The sequence below is a fragment of the Pleurotus ostreatus genome (genome assembly GCF_014466165.1).
Source record: "Pleurotus ostreatus strain PC9 chromosome Unknown scaffold_5, whole genome shotgun sequence".
Lineage (NCBI taxonomy): Eukaryota > Fungi > Basidiomycota > Agaricomycetes > Agaricales > Pleurotaceae > Pleurotus > Pleurotus ostreatus.
Genome location: NW_023503160.1, coordinates 2,228,274 through 2,247,643, shown reverse-complemented (window position 1 = coordinate 2,247,643; position 19,370 = coordinate 2,228,274). Strand labels below are relative to the sequence as shown.

The window sequence follows — 19,370 nt, the reverse complement described above, 5'->3', positions numbered from 1 at the left end:
GAATCCGTCATGAATAAATGTATGAATCTATGTGCGTGAATGGAGTCTCTTGATGATGTGCGTGTGGGGAATATCTTAAATATGTGATGAAGTAGAATTCGGAATAGTCATCGTCAGAATCATGGCTTCGGTGGTTTAGCATACTTCCATTCGCCATAATCTTCATGTTCGTCACTAAATGGCACTGTGTCTTTGGCCGACACGGGAAGTGTCGCATCAGAGCTCATCGACCTCCGCAGATGAGTGGATCTGTCCCTGTGTTCAGGAGAGCCATCTTCAGCGTCATCTTCGGCACCATTTATCAGTCGAGCGCCCTCGTCACCGAGATGTACACGGCTAGAACTTCCAGTGGCATGTAGTGGCTTGTGCGCTTTGGAGTCCAAGCCATCGTCTTCGTCGTCACTAGCGTCGCCAAGCGACCACAGAGCCTCCCCGTCTTCTTCACCCTCAACCCTCGTTCGCAGAGCGTGATCCTCTCCGGCTTCGTCTTCGTCATCATCGCCATCCCCTGGAGACTTCTTAGTGGGAGTTCTCCCTCGGTGACTCTGTCGCGCTGAGACGACGGGCGAAGTCTTAGCCTTATTATGCAGAGGCTCGGGCTTCTTGTGCGTGAGAAGGACCACACCAGATATGAGGATCAAGATAGACACGAAGATGAGGAATAACGTCCACGATTGGTAGGCATCGACTTCATTGTTGAAGATCTACGATGAATGTATGAGCGGGTGCATTAGTGACATAAAACGGTGAGAACACATTACCAGAGAATCTAGAAATCTTGAGACGGAATAAGCTTGGGATATATGGAACAGAAGGCGAAACATACCCAGAAGCTGTGTATACACCATAGAACACGGGAACCACCAAGGTCGAATCGTAAACTTTCAAGCCTCTGTTCAAACAAATGATTTGCAGAACGGCTGTGGTCGCCAGGAATATAAACGTGAAGATACTGGATGCGTGTCCGAACTGGTTACCGGTGTTCTCGTGTGAAAGCGAGCCTGAGATGAGTTGAACACTAGGGTTCGTTGATCAACTAAATATGTGTTTGACGGTTCAAATGAAGATGCGACGTACGAGGCTTTGGCGAATACCAGGCAACCACCGGCTAAACCACCCCCACAGCAAGCCCAACCTATTCCGAGCGTCCATGCAATCTGTTTGTCGTCCTTTGACGCCGTCCACAGTTCTAACCACTCTCCAACCTTGACCATAGCCGCATCCCAGTACCCACGGATCGCGCTTCCTACGCCAGCAACCTTCTGCCACGGGGACAGTTCTTGGCCTTCCCTTCTAGGACCCGCAGTAGTTGAAGTTGGGGGTATAGGTATCCCTGAGAAAGGAGCCGCATTGATCTCCGACCGGGCAGCAAGAAGGGCATCAAGCTTGCTGGTGAATAGTAAGAGCAGGGCCAGGGAGAATGCCATAAAGAAGAAGAATCCCAGCCAGCCACCGCGCCTCCACAGATGTGATAGATGGGCTGCATCCGTTTCAGTCGCGAGTCCGCTATTGATGGAGCCGAAGGCAACGATGCCTATTACACCAATGATCACGATGATGGTACCCTGGGACTGGTCAGGCCGTTGCCAGGGTCATGATTCCCAACTACTCACGTAGATGTCAGTACTTGTCACTGGTGTGCCGACAAGAAAGCGGGCGAACAGAAAGTTGAATACGAGCGACGTGGAGCCCAGCGGCGCTACGTATTCTACGGGGGCTTGTTTAGCTGATGTCTGAGAAATAGCTGAAACCACAAACCTGCGCGCATGTACTCGAGCGCCAGTGTGCTGCCAATGAGCTGTGATAGTCTGGAGAATAATGAGCACTCTGAACGCGCTGTCATTGCCCCATGATATCTCACATGTAGAGAAGCATGCCCAGCAACCACAACGGCCTCATCCAATCCTTTTTCCTTGCGGATTTCGGTATTGCGCTCGTCCATACGTGATCGAGTTTCGTAAGGTTGAGTCCAGCTGCGTTCAGTATGGACGCGAGCAATATGATGGCGAGGCCAATTATGAATGCGACAACTGGGCTTCCGTGGCGTGGCGGGGCATTAGGAATGTCATTTATGATGGTCGAGGTAGAGTTATCCATTAAAGAGTATGTCGGGGAGCATCCAAGTGTGGGGGCATAAAAAGACGCAGTTGATGGCCGGCTGCATCATCCCAATCCCGATGACACAGGTCTCTTGACACAAGTAGATTATTCCCACAATCACAATCCATATTCCCACAGTCAGTTTCTTTGTGACTGCTTTAGCGCAACCACTGGCGTTCTCTCTGAGTCCTTTCCATCACCATCGCGTGTCGCGTTTGCAAACGTTTAAAGCTTACGGATCCACCCCAGATCCCCACGTTACACTGAAGTCATAGTCCTGCACGGGACTGATTCGGGAATCTACCATTCATACTCTGATAATATCATTAAGTCGGCATGTCCAAACGAAAGGACAATGACTTCATGGACGTCGACTACGATTCAGACATCTCCATGGGCGACGATGATGACTTCAAGGTAAGCAAGGGGAAGGGGAAGGGGAAAACTGTCGACAAGAAGAAGAAAGAAAAGGGCAAGGGAAAGCCCAAAGACGTGGTATGAACTTCTTCATTACGCGTCAATGTGAGCCTCGTTTATGTTTCTGTAGCAAGCATACACCTGGGAGGCGAATTTTGCGCGCTCATGGGACACTGTCCAAGAGGACGAGGGAGGCAGTCTTCAGGGGGCGGTGAACGAATTCATGGCCCGGGGGAGGAGACGGAGGTACCTCATTCACCGCTCTCCTTGCGCGCGGCAGGCTAATGCGCCGTGCCCTTGAAGACTTCTGACCCCTGGTTCAGCTATTCGGCGTACCATTATCCGACATCTGGTCTTGTTGCTCGATCTATCCTTAGCTATGCTCGATCGAGACATGCGGCCAACGAGATTTGACTTGACACTACAGTACGCACGCGAATTTATAGTCGAATGGTTCGATCAGAATCCGCTGGGTCAGATGGGAGTGGTCGGAATGAGGGCCGGTCTTGGAGAGCGTATAGGCGAAATGACAGGTGTGCAAATTGGCTATTTTCTTGCATCATGCGTCCATAAAGTTGTTATAGGCAACCCACAGGATGTATTGAAAGCAATCTCAGAAAGGCACAAATTAGAACCGACCGGAGACCCCAGTTTACAGAATGCCATTGAAATGGCTCGCAATAGCATGAGGTTAGCGAGCACATTCTTCCTCCGCCCCGAATCTCAAAGTGACCGTCTGTAGCCATCTTCCTACACATTCTTCGCGAGAAATCCTCATCATCTTCGGTTCCCTCACTACCTGCGACCCAGGGAACATCCACGACACTCTAGACGCTTGCGTCAAAAGCAAAATCCGTATATCCGTAGTGGCACTTGCAGCAGAGATGAAGATCTGCAGAGAACTCTGCGATAAAACTGGTGGTATGTCCATCTCGAACCGTATCTCCATGTCATTGATGGCGCCAAGGAAGGTCAGTTCGGCGTCGCGTTGAATGAAGGGCACTTCAAAGACCTTCTTTTCGAAATGGTTCCTCCACCCGCGCAGCGCAATATGACTTCGCGCGGTGGTAATCCTGCCGCCGACCTCATGATGATGGGATTCCCGACGCGGTTGCCGGATACGTCGCCGCAAAGCCTCTGCGTGTGCCATTCAGAGCTCAAGAGCGAGGGTTTTCTGTGCCCTCGCTGCCTCGCGAAGATATGTGACATCCCGACGGACTGTGATATTTGCGGTCTGATGGTGGTGAGCTCGCCGCATCTTGCAAGAAGCTACCATCACTTGTTCCCGGTTAGCCCGTACGATGCAGTGTAGGTCTTAACACCCCCATCTCTTTATGGCCGCTCTCCTCATGAACAGCAGGCAAACGCTCCAGGATGCATCATTTATTCCCGACTGCCATGCTTGTGGCCGACTCTTTCCCACTACGCCTCTGACAACAGTGACAGAGGGACTCAGCCCTACAGGTAGGTATCGCTGTACGACCTGCAAGCATGATTTCTGCTCGGAATGCGACGTCTTCGTGCACGACGTCCTACACTGTTGTCCTGGATGTGGTAAATAGAATGACAATATCGGCCTTTCATTTGTGGAGGTGCGGTGGTTTGTTGTCGATGGTAGGGGCCCCTGACACAACTCCTAAGAGACTCTGGCTGCGGCGGCACACCCACAAGGTGAAGGGAGTAAACAGCTGGATTGCCCTATTCCAATGTCCTGGGGTTCTGGAGGGCCTCGATGCGTGGCCATCGCCAGACATGACATTAAGCTTCTGTACTGCGGCTGCTGGTACGTTTCCTCTTCCCATGTCTCAATCTCGAGTCAACGTTTCGAATTCTGGCGTTCAACAGGTACGGCTACCAAGATCACAACTTTCTGATTCGCTGGTGTAGAAATTTTCCGTACGCCAGGCAGCAAAGCCACTTATACCTCCGCGAAGGAATGTCCCACGACGCAACCAGAATGAAGCTACGTCGAGTCGCACCGTTGGCGACTCTACCAAACAGCAGACCAAGCCTAAACGAGGCGAAATCCCTTGTAGGGCCTGGAAACTAGGCTCGTGCCGAAGGGGCACTGAATGCTGGTTCGGGCACGATCTTGTGGTACATTTGGAGTTGGCTGCATACTATATAGTGCTAAACCTAATGCATATGTTCAGGCTCAGCAGCACCATCGCAACGCGCACCAAACTCAAGTGAAGGAGGAACAAGGTCACGAAAGACGTCGGTTAAACAATAACGAACGCGGAGAAGGACATATAGAGGTCACAGGAGTCAAAGAACAGCATCGCGAAGAAGAACGGCGACGCAAGGGGGTTCGAAGGGAAGGGGGAGAGCAGGCTCATACAGCAGGCGAAGAACACGCATTGGAGGCGTTGAGGGTGGGCGAAGCAGCCCGACAAGCAAGAGTTGTACAACAAGAAGCCCTACGAAAGGCTCGCGATGCGGAATACCAGACACGACTGGCGGAGATCGCCCGGGAGGAAGGGACGCAGGCCATTCAGCGCATCATTGAGGGCTCACTGGTGACCTTCGGATCTGGATTGGACGTACAAGACCTGGTCACAGGCTTTGAGTGTTGCACAGTGCAGATAAAAAACCTGCCCGCTGATGCGCGAGAGACGGAGATCGCAAATATTTTCCTGGACCGGGGGGTTGAAGCCAGTCGATTCCTGATCCAGGATAATGAAGCAACACTGGGCGGTCGGCGCACTGTGAAAGTAGTCACCGACACTGATGGTGGAGAAGCTTTGGCCGTCGATTTGGAAGATATCGAGTTGAGGAACGAGAAACTCAAGGTCGAAGTAGGCCCTTACAACCTTCCCGGCGGGATGGGCACGTCGGGCTTTCAAGATACGGACGTTTTGACCATATCATGGAGGTCTCCATATGTCAGCTTCGTCGCTGAGTTTGACGATATGGAAACCGCAGGGAGGAAGGTTGAGGCTCTGAACAGTCAGGTCCTCATGGGACGCCGTGTCAAAGTCGAAGTCAATGTCCCCCCTCCGGTCAGCATGAAGACGAACTTCAACGCAAATTTGATCATGGTTAGTATCGCAAACACTACCGTGGACGAGACCAACATACGCGATTTCACTGGGGCATCGTTTGTGAGACGAATAGAACAGGATGTCCGGCAGCAAGGCGACCGGTTCGTTATCGACTCCTTGCGCCGTCACATTGCCGGCATTTCACCTGGCCTGGTATCGCTCGGGGAATCCAATAACTCACAGAAGTCGGTAGATGGAATCGTCACTGTAGAGGCTCATTTCGATTCAAGGGAAGAAGCCGAACGGGTCTACCAGTTATTGGGTGATGGGACCTTCCCCCGGAACATGAACATCAAGGAGTCGATGTTTTGGCTGCACCTACCTACACCCATGCAATACACGTTGACCATCCCGGCCTCCCAGTACTCTGCCCAAAAGCATCAGTGGGACTCACTGGTGGAGAGTATCAAGGACCAGAATGCGTGCAACCTCGCCATTACAGAGCTGAGATCCATGGACGTCGTTCAGATTCGCCTTCTCGGGAAGGTGAGAGAGGCCGTCGGTGCCCTCAAGGTGAGGGTCGAACATCTGGCCGCTGGAGAGAAGATCGAGGGGTGTCATCCGTCTTTAGGACATTCCAAAAGCCAGTTCATCCGCGCTGTCGTTCAAGATACAGGCGGATTCCTAAGTGCTGACCACCGGAAGAAACTCCTCAAGGCTTATGGTAAGCCGGACGTCGTCGACGCCATCAAGAGAATGGTGGAAGCCGAGTTACAGAAACTCGCTAGCAAAGAATGGTGCTTCACTTTGCAGAAGCGGAGCGTAGGCTTCCTCATCCGTCAAGGCGTATCCGCGCTACAAGAAATGTTCGGCAGTGAGAATGTTCATTTCAATGCGACGTCTCGACTCATCTTAGTGCGAGGAGAAGAGGCACGACATATCTTGAAGAGTCTCGTCGATCAGTCGGTTGAAGAGGCCAAAATACCAATAGCTGCAAGTGTTCCAGCCGAGCAAATATGCCCTGTTTGCTACGATAATGTCAGCAATCCCTTGGTCCTCGGCTGCAAACATGCGTATTGCACACCTTGCATGCGCCATCTCCTAACTAGTGCGGAAGAGAGCGACAAGTTCCCTCTTACGTGCGTCGGGGAAGGCTGTGGGGAGCCCATTCCGATCCCCATCGTCCAACGCTTCCTAACACCCGCCGATTTCGCGCGTTTGCTCGAAGTGGCCTTCACGTCCCACATAACAAGAAATCCCAAAGGTCTGAGATATTGCAAGACACCGGATTGCGTGCAAATCTATCGGGCGACGGAGGATAAGACGCGAACTGATTGTGCTGTGCAGTGCCCATCGTGTTTCTCGATTGTTTGTTCGGCTTGCCACGAAGATGGGCATGACGGGATGTCGTGCGCAGATGCCCGGTTGTTGCGGGACCACGACGACTGGAGCGAGGCGTGGATACGACAAGCGAAGAGATGTCCTAATTGCCAGGCACCCATCGAGAAATCGGGGGGATGCAACCATATGTCCTGCAGGCGAGTCTATGTCGTAGTCAACTCGCAACGGTTCTAACACCTGAACGGCTCTACTTGGCAGATGCGGGGCACATATCTGCTGGAAATGCATGGGGGTCTTTAGTGCAAACGCAATCTACCCACACATGGGAGCTGAGCACGGTGGGCACACCGACGTCGAGGAAGAGGCTATCCCGGGAAGGATAAACGATGGCGAGCAGGAACAAGCTTTGCCGCATGCCAGGGAGGTGCGCCAGGGGGCTGCTCCGAACCCAAACCCATTACCAGTCCGAGCAGATCAGCCGTTGTTCGCTGAGCTGGCAATTGAACACATGGAGGTCAGGTTGCTGGAGGACCAGCTCCAGCAGTTAGAACGGACTCGGCGAGCAACGGAAGAACACCGGCAGGCGGTAAGGGAGGCACTGGAAGCCCAACGTCTTCGAGTCCGGGAGCAGCAGCAGCTTGAGGCGTATCAGAAGCGGATGTTGGCTGTAGAGCGCGAGCAAGCCAAACGGGAAAGCGACAGACAGGACAGGGAAAGACAAGAGAGAGACAGAGATAGGCAGGAAAGAGGCTGGGGTTGCACAATCATGTAGGTGTTGAATCTACAATTGCCATTATTACAGGATTACTTTGACACGTATTATATGTCTATTGTACTTTGTCCTTTAGTATTCTATAGTACACCTATATAAGTAACATCCCCAGCATTGAAGCCCGTAACTTGAAGCGCTAAATTACATCCTGCCACGTCTCTGCTACCCATTTGATACAACGGGCGAACTTGGAAAAGGCTTCCTCTATAGCCCGAACCAAGACAGGATCTTCAAACCCTTTGATCAAGGCAACATGCTTCGGCGGTTCCGCATTTTGAGGGAGTTCGCTAGGGGAAGATAATCTGAGTCTCTTGTCAGGCCGCCCTCCATCTCTTCCTGTGTGCATGCTACTCGGCGCGTAAGGCGCACCATGACTAACAGACGAAGATCCTCCCGAGGGCACACCTCCAGCCGGCTGATCAGCTGGTGACTGCGCCACAAGATCAACTGAATATTTCGCCATGCTGACAAGAAGCCGCGTCTGCAGGAGCACGAACACAGGATCTTGCGTTTGCAGCGTACGCTGGACGGCGGCACGTAATCGCGCTTCTTCCTCCTTGCCCATTGGGGGTGCACTTGGGGTCGCTGAGGAAGGATCTGTTCCGAGATTAGGGACAGACGCTGGGTGGTGGGCGACAGCCAGGGTCCTCGCTCGCACTACCTCGTCTTCGAGATTGATCAACTTGGTGGCACCTGGGGTGTCGTCTGGTTGGTCCACTTCGGATCGAAGGAGGGACCATATCCGTTCCATGAAGTCCCCTCCTGGGGCAGTAGCAGACGTAGACGATGGAGTGGGTAACCGGGGCAAGGTACGCAAAGCAGCACTGATGACGATAGCCTGGAGAAGGTTCTGCAAATAGAACAGAGAGGGGGAAGAGAGGAGGAATTGCGGAGGGAGACTGTTCTTATGGGAGGGGGTTGAGGTAAGTTGGGAGGCAGGGACAGGGTGTATCGCAGTCGACAGGCGATCTTTGGGAGTAGGTACATCGCAGGATATCGACACAGAGGATCCTAGAGCTTGAACAAGTCGAAGCACCCATCGGGCATGGTGAGTTCTATCTTCAGACCGCAGTTGCAGATGGGGTTCCAAAGGCTCGGATGCCCATTGGTTCCATAAACGCCGGGCTACGTCTTCCCCTTTCTCCTCATTGGTCCTCCAAAGTTCTGCGATAAGGTCTCGTTCACGCCTCTTGGCTTGCAGTGTTATCGTAGCTTTGAGCTGAGTTTCTGACATTGTGCCCAAGGCAAATTGTTCAAGATCAGACTTCATATGTTCTGAGAGGGTGATTATGGACTGAATCACGTCCACGATACATACTGCAATCGGCAGATGGGGTACGGCTTCCTTTGTAGTCTTCAAAGGGGGAGTGGTAGGTAATGCATTAGGTTCGTCCAGTCTCTTCATTACTTGAAGAAAGTCGCCATCACGGACGGGTGCACATCTTTCTCTCAAGGCAATCACGACCTCCTTCAGTAATGTGAGACACGTTTGTAGTGGTGAAGACGTGGGAGGCAAAGGCGAAGCTAGCTGAACCAGTACCGAATGATCGGGCGGCAGAAGTGGTGTAATGGCGGTAGACAAATCAGCGTAGAGAAGCTTCAGCCGCGCCAATTGGGCAGAAGGTATCGGAGACGATAGGGATTCAATCGCCTTGAGATAGATGGGTGATATCGGCAATCAGTTTCCTGGCGACCTCAGACGAGATTGGCAGACGCACCTCATCCCAGAATGCCTTGTGAACTATTCCTTCGACCGTGCGATGTAAGTCCGTCTTTGCCTCACTGCGATGCGCTTCTGTTCGCATCATCATCGCCAATAGAGACTTGCCGGGTGGCAATATTTGGGAAGGGTCTACTGCGAGTACGTGCAGCCAGTACGCCCTGTTGAGGGACTCGATGAGCTCGTGGGGGAGGGTTCCATGGGATGCTGGGTGGCGATAACTGAGCTCGCGACGCGCGTCGGTGGTGGTGGTCGAGAGAGAAGCCATGGAGGCGGCATCGTTCGGTGGTTTGTCAGACTTGCGCGTAGCCCCTGAGTCCCAATTTTGCGTGGGCAGAGGCAAAAATAGCGACGAGATTCCTGTCATGAAATTGGAGCGTGGCGAGATTTCTCAAAGCCATTGGGGTTGAATCAAGTTCTCCCGGCGATGCGCGCGGCCACATCCAACTGCTGCACAGGAGTCCATCGCTCCCCTCGCACCCTCCCCTGATCACCTTCAACAACGCAACGGATCCGCAACGAAAAAGAAACACGCGATATCAAGATAATAAAGTATCCATTCCGCCCCCGATGATCTGTCCGCCACAGCATAGTACGCCGGGACTTGGAACTGCTATCTCTGCAGCCAGGTCGCTTACTTGCTGTAATAATTCGACTGTGGGATTTCCATGATGGGCCAATAGCCTGGTCTCTGAAACCAAGTCCAGCGAAGCGGAATGTCATTTTCGTGAAACCTTCTCGAAGACGAAGGATTGGAAAAAGAGGTGGATATCGTTATCTCGCAAGATCCGAGACATTCTCCTCGTCGTTCATGCTGACTGTTAGCTAACTTGTGCTCTTCGGCACGCCGTCCCCTTGGAAATTGCATAAAGTGATAACTACGGGCCCTGACCCAAATGGTATCGCGCCGATGTTCTAAATGATAGTCGCTGATAATATTCGCTGGTCCTCATCGCAGGCATTGCTATAATCTGAATCCAACACCGTCCCCAACGTACCGCGTATATTCAGCGCTAACGCCGGCATCTATATAGGGACTAGGAGTCAGCACAGGCAGGGGCGGAATCATGTTCCTTCTCTCGATGACCAGAACTCCGTTTAGATACCCAAATTTTCGTGAATACATACTCACACAGAATTTCCAGGGTGTTGTGATACCAAGTCCCAAATAATTTGTGCTCGTACCCGGATCTCACCCGGACTCCAGCTCTATAAAATGTTCTGCAGCTATCCACTTACCGTCATAGGAGCCAGCCCAGAATTCACTACCCTTACTGAACGAATATGACTATTCTCTCAGGGACCACCGCCGCTCCTCGCGTTAACGGCACCATCATGAACGGGCACTCGAAACCGCACACCAATGGTGTTCACCTCAATGGGCACGCACCGAAAGCGACCACGGAGAGCCCATGGCCACAGTCCGAGGAGAAGACGCTACTAGACAAGTTCGTCGAGGCATATTACGAATTCGAGTCGTACAAGTAAGCGCGATCTACGAGTCCATCATATCAGTACTCCTGAACTCTTTCCAGAAGTGGCCAGACTGTGAAGGTCGATGGCAAGACGCTGTCACTAGCGGGTGTGGTCGCGGCCGCACGCCATCACGCCAAAATATCACTCGACGACTCCGCCAGCATCAAGGACAAGGTCGTCAAGAGCCGAAAGGTCATTGCCGATAAAGTTGCTTCAGGCGCCAGTGTATACGGCCTGAGTACAGGATTTGGCGGTAGTGGTACGTCGTTCACGATTCCCAGGAAGTGTTGCGATCCTAATTACCTGTTCGCTCAGCTGATACGCGAACTGACCAGCCCCTAAGCCTGGGACACGCTCTTCTCCAGCACCAGCATGTCGGTGTCCTCCCATCTTCTTCGCAACCCCTCGATGTCCTTCCCCTTTCCGACCCAATGAGCGCGACGAGCATGCCCGAAGCTTGGGTTCGGTGAGTCTTCCCCCAATTACGTCTGCTTAACACAGGACTTGACTCTGTCCTCGCAGTGCTGCAATGCTCATTCGCATGAACTCTCTTATCCGCGGCCACTCTGGCGTGCGCTGGGAGCTCATCGAGAAGATAGCAGAAATCTTCGATGCCAATATCACCCCCGTCGTCCCCCTTCGCAGCAGCATCTCGGCCTCCGGTGGTCAGTTGTTATGTTATCATACGCGTGTTATCGATGACTCTAACCTTACCTCACCTCATTTCGTCTTAGATTTGTCTCCGTTGTCATATATCGCTGGGACAGTTGGTGGGTGCAGTGTTCTTTAGTCATGACATAGGCCTATCTATGACTAACGCGTCATCTCGGCAGTGGGCAACCCGTCAATCCGTGTATTCGACGGGCCTGCAGCGTTTGGTGCCAGAGAGATGGTCCCATCAGCGAAAGCCCTCGCAAGCCACGGCATCGACCCCCTTCCCCTTGCATCCAAGGAACCTCTTGGTATCCTTAACGGTACCGCGTTCTCCGCAGCTGTAGGCGCGTTGGCGTTGAACGAAGCTGTTCATTTTGCCATGCTCGCTCAGGTGTGCACGGCCATGGGAACGGAGGCCCTAGTAGGCACCCGTCTCTCCTTCGAGCCTTTCATCCACGCGACCTGCCGACCGCACCCTGGACAGGTAAGACGGTCACTCAACTCAATAGCCGTGGTTTGTTAAACATGAATTCTTCCCAGATCGAGGCTGCCCGTAATATCTACAACTTGCTTGAAGGGACGACATTTGCCTCGGTGCACCACGAGGAAGTCCATATTGCTGAGGACCAGGGGACTCTCCGCCAGGATCGTTACCCCCTCAGAACCTCTCCCCAGTTCTTGGGCCCGCAACTCGAAGATATCCTCCACGCATACGTCTCCGTCACGCAAGAATGCAACTCCAGTAAGCCCCTAAGTCACCCCTGATTTGCCTTCGTATTCTAAACTTTCCTCCATTCAAGCCACCGACAATCCTCTCATCGACGGCGAGACTGGTGAGATCCACCATGGAGGAAACTTCCAGGCGATGGCTGTGACCAACGCCATGGAGAAGACGCGTCTTGCCCTCCACCACATCGGAAAGCTCCTGTTCGCCCAATGCACGGAACTGGTTAACCCAGCGATGAACAACGGCCTCCCTCCCTCCCTTGCCGCCACCGATCCATCTTTGAACTACCACACGAAAGGTATTGATATCGCAACTGCTGCGTATGTGAGCGAACTCGGCTACCTCGCAAACCCTGTCTCAACACACATCCAATCCGCTGAAATGCACAACCAAGCAGTAAAGTGGGTACATTTACATACGTCGAGGTAGCAAGGTCTTATTCTCATTTTCTAGTTCTTTGGCCTTGATTTCTGCTCGTGCCACCGTCAATTCACTGGATGTCCTGTCGCTTCTGATCTCCTCGTACCTGTATATCCTCTGCCAAGGTTGGTACACTACCTTGCTCATTGCGTTCGAGCTCTGACATGATTTACCATCAGCACTTGACCTTCGTGCACTCCAAATGGAGTTTGTGAGGGGCGTCGAAGAAATCATCCGCGAAGAATTATCGCTCCTCTTCGCTTCAGTCGTATCCCCAGCAGAGCTTGAGGCACTTACATCAAAGGTCCTCTCAGCTGCTCAGACATCACTTGACACCTCCGGCTCGATGGATGCTCCTGCTCGCATGAAGAAGATGGCCTCAACAACAACGATACCCTTGTTCGACTTCTTGACCGAACTCACCCTGCCCGACGCCATCTCTTCTGGAATCGCCATGGTCTCTATCCCCTCCTTCCGCTCACATCTCGCCTCCCGCGCAACTGCCCTCCTCGACCAACTCCGTCGCGATTACCTCTCCGGACAGCGCGGCGCTGCCCCAGCTAGTCCATACCTCAACAAGACACGCATGGTCTATGAATTTGTCCGATTAACTCTTGGAGTTAAAATGCACGGCAGCGAGAACTATACCAGGTTTGCGAAGGGCTTGGGCGTCGAGGATGAGACTATTGGACAGAACATCTCGCGCATACATGAGGTACGTTGTTTACTTTGTTTAACATTTCATTGAGCTACGCTGACGGTGACTTCGATTGTAGGCTATCCGTGATGGAAAGATGCAAGCCATTACGGTAGCGATGTTCGCGTAGAGGCTCGTGCTCTACTCACCGTTGACGCATTCCTTCCATACTGCCTACGGATCTCGGACTATTGACACAACAACTAACACATATGTAATTGTTATATAGTATATTGGCTCTATTAGACATCTTTCAATTCAAAGCATTCTCGCAAGACTGAAGCAATAACGATACAAGTTCCATCCATGAACCCAATAATTACAGAGCTTTTGCGTAAAGGTAGACCCACTATGCTTGGGCTTTCACATCAATGGGGCGGAACTGTACATTAACTTCCGCAATTTCCCTCCGGGCTTTCATCAACGTCTGTGAAATCTTCACTTCCAATGCCGATGATTCGTATACTGTCAGGCCTCCAGGAACATCGACCTTCAGATCTACGAACATCAAAGACCCCGAACGGCGAGCTCTTATCTGACGAATGACAAGCAGCAATGGGTCCGATGTCGTGGAATTGTTGGTAGATATTAGCGGGTCCAACGTCTTGAGGAGAGATTGCCGCGTTCTAGAAGAAACGCTTGCGTCTGTAAGGTCTCCCCATGCACCTCCCAAGAGCCCTAAGCCTTGCCGAAGGATAACGATAGCCACGATAAGCCCTGAGAACGAAGAAGGAAATGATAAGTCAAAAACACATCCACGCGAACATGCAGGCGGACATGAACTCACCCCCAATTGGATCCAAAGGCAAGGCTGGGATAAGCCAGGAACCCAGGATCGCCACGAGGGCGACTACACTCGAATAAGCATCACTGCGATGATGTATTGCGTTAGCCTGCAGCACAGGGCTTCTTTCTTCGTCCGCCACTTTCTTCGTTATGCGGTAGAGCCATTCTTTCGCCAGAACACTTACGGCAGCGAACCATGCTGCATTAGGGTCGACGGTGTGTACGTGCGCGTGGCCGACTGTGGGGATGTGGGGGGCTACGGAGGCTACTTGTTGAAGGATGGTTTGCACGCTCCCGGAAGCAGTGTGGGAAGCAGCTTCACTCAACGCTACTATCAGAAGGTGGTAGGAATGTACGCCTATTCCCAGCGCGCCGCCAATGAGCAACAGCGAAACCGTGGTGGTACCCAACGTCTCAAACTTCGCGAACCCGTAGGGGTACCGCTCCGATGGTGGTTTGCGCGACAATCGCCAGCAGAACAGTGTCACGAAATCGCCGAGAAGGTCTGCGCCAATGTGAGCGCTGAGCACTGAAGCATGCAGCATCAGGGGCAGGCTCACCACTCAATGAATGCCCGGCGTCTGCCAGCAACGATGCAGAGTGCATGTACCAGCCAGCAGCACCTTTCGCAGCAGTCAAGCCAATATTCGCGAACAGTCCCACTAATGTGATCTGACTGCCTCGATCACCTATGGACGTGTCACCTCCCAGTCCGCTGCTGCAGCGGTAATAGAGCTTACCAGATCCCTGCAACGCCTCGATTATCTTCTCTGCACCCTGGCCTCCCTCGCCATGTGAGTGTGAATGTAAACTGAATATTGAATGCGAGTGCGAATGGTCATGCTCGTGTTCGTGTTCGTGTTCGTGTTCGTGTTCGTGTTCGTGTTCGTGTTCATGCTTATGCGTGTCCTTGTGTTCGTGGCTCGTCCCATTGCCGTTAGGCGAGGCGTCCTTGCCCTTGTTCGCTGAGTATGGCCTCCGTTGCTGCATTGCGGGTCCGCGAGTATGACACGGTGACTGGGTGAATCTTGGTCTGCTGGCAATATATCTGGTAATATGTCCTGGGAACAGTGTCAATTGTCCGACGTGTTCCTGTCCGGTCGACCACGTCAGAATCCTAGAACGGCGGTAAGCGGTGAAGCGAGAACCACAGCGAATTGGAGGGGTGAGATTGCGCAAGAGACTCAGGAGAGCGCTCCCGACTAAACTGGGACCGTATGTTGCGCCGAGATGGGAACAAACTACGGGGAGTGGCATCAGGCCAGGGGCTACAAGGATTCGCGTCGCCCGCCCTCCTGGCTGACACACTGATGGTCGATTGCAAAGAATGACTCCGTGATCACACGGACAGCACCGTACTCATGGCCCACCGTGACTGCCAATAGCGGCTGCGGCGGTACCCATATTTATGACGACACATTGCCTTGACTTCGATTTCACACTATTATCTACACATGTACAATCACGCAGGGGGGTACAAAGACTTGAGCAGATCAACAACTTTGGGGAAATTGGGGCTGTCTTTAGTGCCCAGTGCCAGTTCAGCGACCTTAGGGAGGTCCGCCGTCGGAACGTTGTATTCTGCAAGGTTAGAATCAAGCCTCAAATCTATTACGAGCCTGGGAGACGTCAGCTGAGCGAACGCGAGGCGGGTGGCCGGAAATTGAAACATACTGCTGAATTAGAGATGAGAGCTTTTGAACGTCGCCATTCAATGAGCCGGTGGAAGGCGACTCAAGATAGAACAGTGTCTTGGCAAGGTATTGTTTGTCGACTTCTGACCCAATTTCAGCCATCAGCTTGACTGTCGGGGAGAGGGTAAGGCACTGGGAAAGGCGTAAACATATTATACAGTGTGCAATGGTTGTACCGACCGATGTGATCCCATGGGGTATGCTGTAGGCAGCGCCAAGTTTGTGACCTAACGCATGCGAGAGCCCTAACGCACTGGTATCCGGTGAGTACATGGGATTCACCCGCCACTGTATTCCCTACTACTAACCTGTACTTCTGGAGCCTAGTGGGCCAAAGACTCATCCAGGATGCGATCTGCAGCCACTGCCGATACTCGACATTCTCCGGATGATCCCTTGAGAGGGGCAGATACTTGAATAGATCCGCCATCGCTGAGTAGCAGAGAACCTTCACAGGATGCGGAATCAGAGGCCTGTACAATGTCTCTAGAGAAGCAGATATTTTAGTATCGACATCCACACATGGCATAATCCTTATTCACCGACTGTGTGATCCAGGGAACGGATTCCTGTGGAAAGCCTGCATACGGCATTTGTTACTCCAACTAATCGAGTTAACTGCCCGATACGTACCAAAGTCGAGCAGGTGTGGCTAACGTGAGTTCTGCATCCAAGATGATCCCAGCAGGCGCGAGGGCCTGAGACGATACGGCGACTTTGGCACCCTCATCATTTGTATAGCCTGCTCCGATCTATGTACGTCAGGAAAATGGACACCTACACGGGGCGGGACAACATACTGAATACTCCGCTGCACTAAGAGTGGTTGGTATCGCGATCTGATAGCGCTGAGGCCCACCCTCCTCGTGGAGGAAGTAGAGCATCGCTTTGGAAGCATCAACAGGCGATCCTCCGCCTACTGCGACTATGACATCCGCGCCGACGTTTTTGAAGGCTTGTATTCCAGCCCGTATACCAGCTATTGGCGAATGCTCTCCGATCTCATGGAATGTAGCACCATATGCGTCGTGCTCTTTCAGAATAGCTTCTACTCGGCGCACGACATCGGTCTAACGCAATCGAGTCAACCAAGCGATAACTTAAGTGCTTATCATCGTGGCTCACCTTCTCGTGCAAGCTCTTGCCCGTCACCACCAATGCTCTCTTTGCACCAATGATCTCCAACAATTGAGGCAAAGCTGTCTTCACACACCCAGGACCATAGTAAACACCTTTGAGCGTATCGGTATAGGAGTAGAAGCCTGAAACACCGTTGCTTGCTGCCTGAGACGAATCGATACTGGACATGGGAGTCAATAACTAGAACACTCACTCTGAACCACGGCCGCCGCTTTATGGGAAGCCTGAATATGGAATATGGTCTGAATCAGCAATGGTTTTCGCAGAGGCGGTCACTCCCTCGCGTGCGCATCGCGGAGTCCCATTCGTCGTGGATTAGAAAGCGAAATTTCGTCACGGTTCCTTTCGATCATGCGGCTCTTGGCGACGGCGACGGGAGGTCTTGCTCGGAGTCGGTGTATACACCGACCATGTACACGTCCTTTTAGTTTCGCGTCGGCCAGATGGAAAGGCTCAACACTCAGTTACCTACCGCCTCCAGGGACCAATGGCGAAGGCACGAACCAGCTTCGTAATTTCCGAGATGAAAGGTACAAATCTTGGGACTTCGCGGCAGATGTACCTCCAAAGTACGTGGTCAGTGTGGAGGAAGACTGTGTTCTTATTGTTCCTCGCAGAAATGGGTACAAAGTATTGACATCAGCCATTATACCCCGACCCATCGCCTTCGTGTCTTCCGTGTCTGCAGAAGGGGCACCGAATTTGGCACCCTTTAGGTGAGTCCTGGCTCTGTAAAACGCGTCGCATCGGCGCTGATTGTGGCGTGCTCAGTTATTTCTCAATGGTTGTCATCTGCGCGAAGCTCGTCGCGTTTCTGCTAACGCACTACACTACAGGTATCTCACAACCCCCCGCTGTTGAGCATATCGTTCAGCTTGTCTCCGCGACGGCCGAAAGATACGAGAGAGAATATCCTCTCCACGAAGAAGTTCACCGTGAATATTATTAGCGACGATTTCATCGAAGCCGCCAATTCTACCTCTGTAGAAGCACCGGCGGATGTGGACGAGTGGTTGATTAGTGGCCTCACTATGGCTTATGGTGTAAGTGAACCGTAAACAATACGCCTGCTTAAACTTACTCGCTGGTAGGAATCCGGATGGCCGGCGAGAGTGCGAGAAAGCGCCATTAGCCTTGAGTGCGAGGTACGTCGGATGTTGTTTATTCAGCGATGTGCTCCTACTGCTTCGTTGCTTGAGACTCAAGTATTTCATCTAGCTATATTTCTCCAAAGATATACCGAAGAGCGAAGCAGACGCGACGATTGGAACGACGTTGATACTCGGGTTGATTAAGAAGGTTCACATCCGCAAATCGGTCCTTTCTGACGACGGCGAATCGGTCGACCCTCGGAAACTTCGTGCTGTAGCTCGCTTAGGGGGCTTGGAGTATGCAACGATTGGACATAGATTCGAGCTGCCACGGCCGTCTTGGAAGGAACTGAAGGATTCATTCCGGGTAAAGTGAATGGACCCATAGAGATAGCTGGCAACACAATGTCAACCTGCTAACAAAACGTTGTATTTGATGAAAGAAACGGGTTACATATCGATACGGGACTCCGGTGCGTTGCGGGGAAGACAAATTAATGAACAAGGACAAACCATTTACCCTTGTTCTCGAAACGATATGATGCGTTAATGGCGAAGCGATGTCGCTTGGTGACAACACTGAAAAGGGCATATATTATATTCGAGTGATGTTTCCTTGAAGGACAGGGACTCGGCGGAGGTGTCCTAGTTATTGTGTGGGCTGTGGGCTGGGAGAATCAGGGGCCCCTGACGAAGTTGGCGGTTGCCACAATTGCATTCCTATCACTTTCCCAGTACGCACGCATAACGAGTCCGAATAGATGCTGATAGGATTCGATAGCTTTTGTTATCCTCGTGCCGCGTCCTGAATCAAATATGGAAGGATGTTTGACATGCGTTAATAAAGTACGTTGGCGTCAGTATAGAGTGCAGGCAACGAGGCGATGATTACGGCTTGTTCGAAGTACCCGTGCCCGTAGTAAATCTGACGGGGACTCACCACTCTTCAGCCATTTCCCAGCGGCATTTTACGCCACATGGTAGTACCCCAAGAGCACGTCGTGGCCTCTCGTGCCCGGGCTGTACAGCGCAAGTCCTCCTCCGTCACTATCACGACCTGCCACACAGTATACAAATGGAGAAAAAGTGAAGGCCTATGAGACATGCGCCCAGAAATCCCGGAGGATATCACAATTCACGCTTGGTTTCGCCGTGTAAAAGATGCCATTGCGCACGACGGCGATTCTAGACCTGGGAGATTTAGGAGATTCCCTTATTCAAAGTAGCTATCATTCGAAACCTTCTGCAAATATCGTGGCATCATCAAGGTTACAAGCTCACCTCCTTATTAGTTGGACGCTAGACATATGGACGAGAGCCTCATGGATGTGGGGAGGCACAGAACCCCTGA

At 52.2% G+C, this 19,370-nt stretch overlaps 10 protein-coding genes across 10 annotated transcripts; 5 read left to right on the top strand and 5 right to left on the bottom strand.

Annotated features, from left to right (window-relative positions):
* Window positions 1-119: 119 nt before the first annotated feature.
* Window positions 120-2,097, bottom strand: PC9H_007834 (uncharacterized protein; the record flags this gene model as incomplete). The annotated part of the gene is made up of 7 exons (XM_036777359.1): window positions 120-704; window positions 762-777; window positions 827-1,018; window positions 1,078-1,565; window positions 1,614-1,708; window positions 1,759-1,808; window positions 1,862-2,097. The coding sequence occupies 7 exons, from the start codon at window positions 2,095-2,097 to the stop codon at window positions 120-122; spliced, it is 1,662 nt and encodes a 553-aa protein (XP_036630979.1).
* A 339-nt stretch (window positions 2,098-2,436) lies between these two features.
* PC9H_007833 (uncharacterized protein) lies at window positions 2,437-4,079 on the top strand (the record flags this gene model as incomplete). The annotated part of the gene is made up of 7 exons (XM_036777358.1): window positions 2,437-2,595; window positions 2,648-2,763; window positions 2,821-3,050; window positions 3,102-3,207; window positions 3,260-3,438; window positions 3,489-3,825; window positions 3,878-4,079. The coding sequence occupies 7 exons, from the start codon at window positions 2,437-2,439 to the stop codon at window positions 4,077-4,079; spliced, it is 1,329 nt and encodes a 442-aa protein (XP_036630978.1).
* A 238-nt stretch (window positions 4,080-4,317) lies between these two features.
* PC9H_007832 (uncharacterized protein) lies at window positions 4,318-7,076 on the top strand (the record flags this gene model as incomplete). The annotated part of the gene is made up of 3 exons (XM_036777357.1): window positions 4,318-4,362; window positions 4,405-4,614; window positions 4,671-7,076. The coding sequence occupies 3 exons, from the start codon at window positions 4,318-4,320 to the stop codon at window positions 7,074-7,076; spliced, it is 2,661 nt and encodes an 886-aa protein (XP_036630977.1).
* Window positions 7,077-7,164: 88 nt separating this feature from the next.
* Window positions 7,165-7,614, top strand: PC9H_007831 (uncharacterized protein; the record flags this gene model as incomplete). The annotated part of the gene is made up of 1 exon (XM_036777356.1): window positions 7,165-7,614. One exon carries the CDS (start codon window positions 7,165-7,167, stop codon window positions 7,612-7,614), a length of 450 nt encoding a protein of 149 aa, XP_036630976.1.
* Window positions 7,615-7,750: 136 nt separating this feature from the next.
* Window positions 7,751-9,019, bottom strand: PC9H_007830 (uncharacterized protein; the record flags this gene model as incomplete). The annotated part of the gene is made up of 1 exon (XM_036777355.1): window positions 7,751-9,019. One exon carries the CDS (start codon window positions 9,017-9,019, stop codon window positions 7,751-7,753), a length of 1,269 nt encoding a protein of 422 aa, XP_036630975.1.
* A 238-nt stretch (window positions 9,020-9,257) lies between these two features.
* On the bottom strand, window positions 9,258-9,701 carry PC9H_007829 (uncharacterized protein; the record flags this gene model as incomplete). Its single annotated transcript, XM_036777354.1, has 1 exon — window positions 9,258-9,701. One exon carries the CDS (start codon window positions 9,699-9,701, stop codon window positions 9,258-9,260), a length of 444 nt encoding a protein of 147 aa, XP_036630974.1.
* Window positions 9,702-10,618: 917 nt separating this feature from the next.
* Window positions 10,619-13,438, top strand: PC9H_007828 (uncharacterized protein; the record flags this gene model as incomplete). Its single annotated transcript, XM_036777353.1, has 11 exons — window positions 10,619-10,818; window positions 10,870-11,069; window positions 11,126-11,276; window positions 11,333-11,475; window positions 11,545-11,580; window positions 11,644-11,948; window positions 12,005-12,206; window positions 12,265-12,592; window positions 12,645-12,736; window positions 12,791-13,326; window positions 13,388-13,438. The coding sequence occupies 11 exons, from the start codon at window positions 10,619-10,621 to the stop codon at window positions 13,436-13,438; spliced, it is 2,244 nt and encodes a 747-aa protein (XP_036630973.1).
* Window positions 13,439-13,657: 219 nt separating this feature from the next.
* Window positions 13,658-15,084, bottom strand: PC9H_007827 (uncharacterized protein; the record flags this gene model as incomplete). Its single annotated transcript, XM_036777352.1, has 4 exons — window positions 13,658-14,025; window positions 14,096-14,599; window positions 14,655-14,783; window positions 14,835-15,084. The coding sequence occupies 4 exons, from the start codon at window positions 15,082-15,084 to the stop codon at window positions 13,658-13,660; spliced, it is 1,251 nt and encodes a 416-aa protein (XP_036630972.1).
* A 472-nt stretch (window positions 15,085-15,556) lies between these two features.
* On the bottom strand, window positions 15,557-17,096 carry PC9H_007826 (uncharacterized protein; the record flags this gene model as incomplete). Its single annotated transcript, XM_036777351.1, has 7 exons — window positions 15,557-15,713; window positions 15,769-15,920; window positions 15,969-16,041; window positions 16,097-16,261; window positions 16,422-16,540; window positions 16,589-16,858; window positions 16,914-17,096. 7 exons carry the CDS (start codon window positions 17,094-17,096, stop codon window positions 15,557-15,559), a joined length of 1,119 nt encoding a protein of 372 aa, XP_036630971.1.
* Window positions 17,097-17,158: 62 nt separating this feature from the next.
* On the top strand, window positions 17,159-18,395 carry PC9H_007825 (uncharacterized protein; the record flags this gene model as incomplete). Its single annotated transcript, XM_036777350.1, has 7 exons — window positions 17,159-17,340; window positions 17,393-17,497; window positions 17,546-17,644; window positions 17,700-17,712; window positions 17,765-17,971; window positions 18,020-18,073; window positions 18,147-18,395. 7 exons carry the CDS (start codon window positions 17,159-17,161, stop codon window positions 18,393-18,395), a joined length of 909 nt encoding a protein of 302 aa, XP_036630970.1.
* Between the last annotated feature and the right edge of the window lie 975 nt (window positions 18,396-19,370).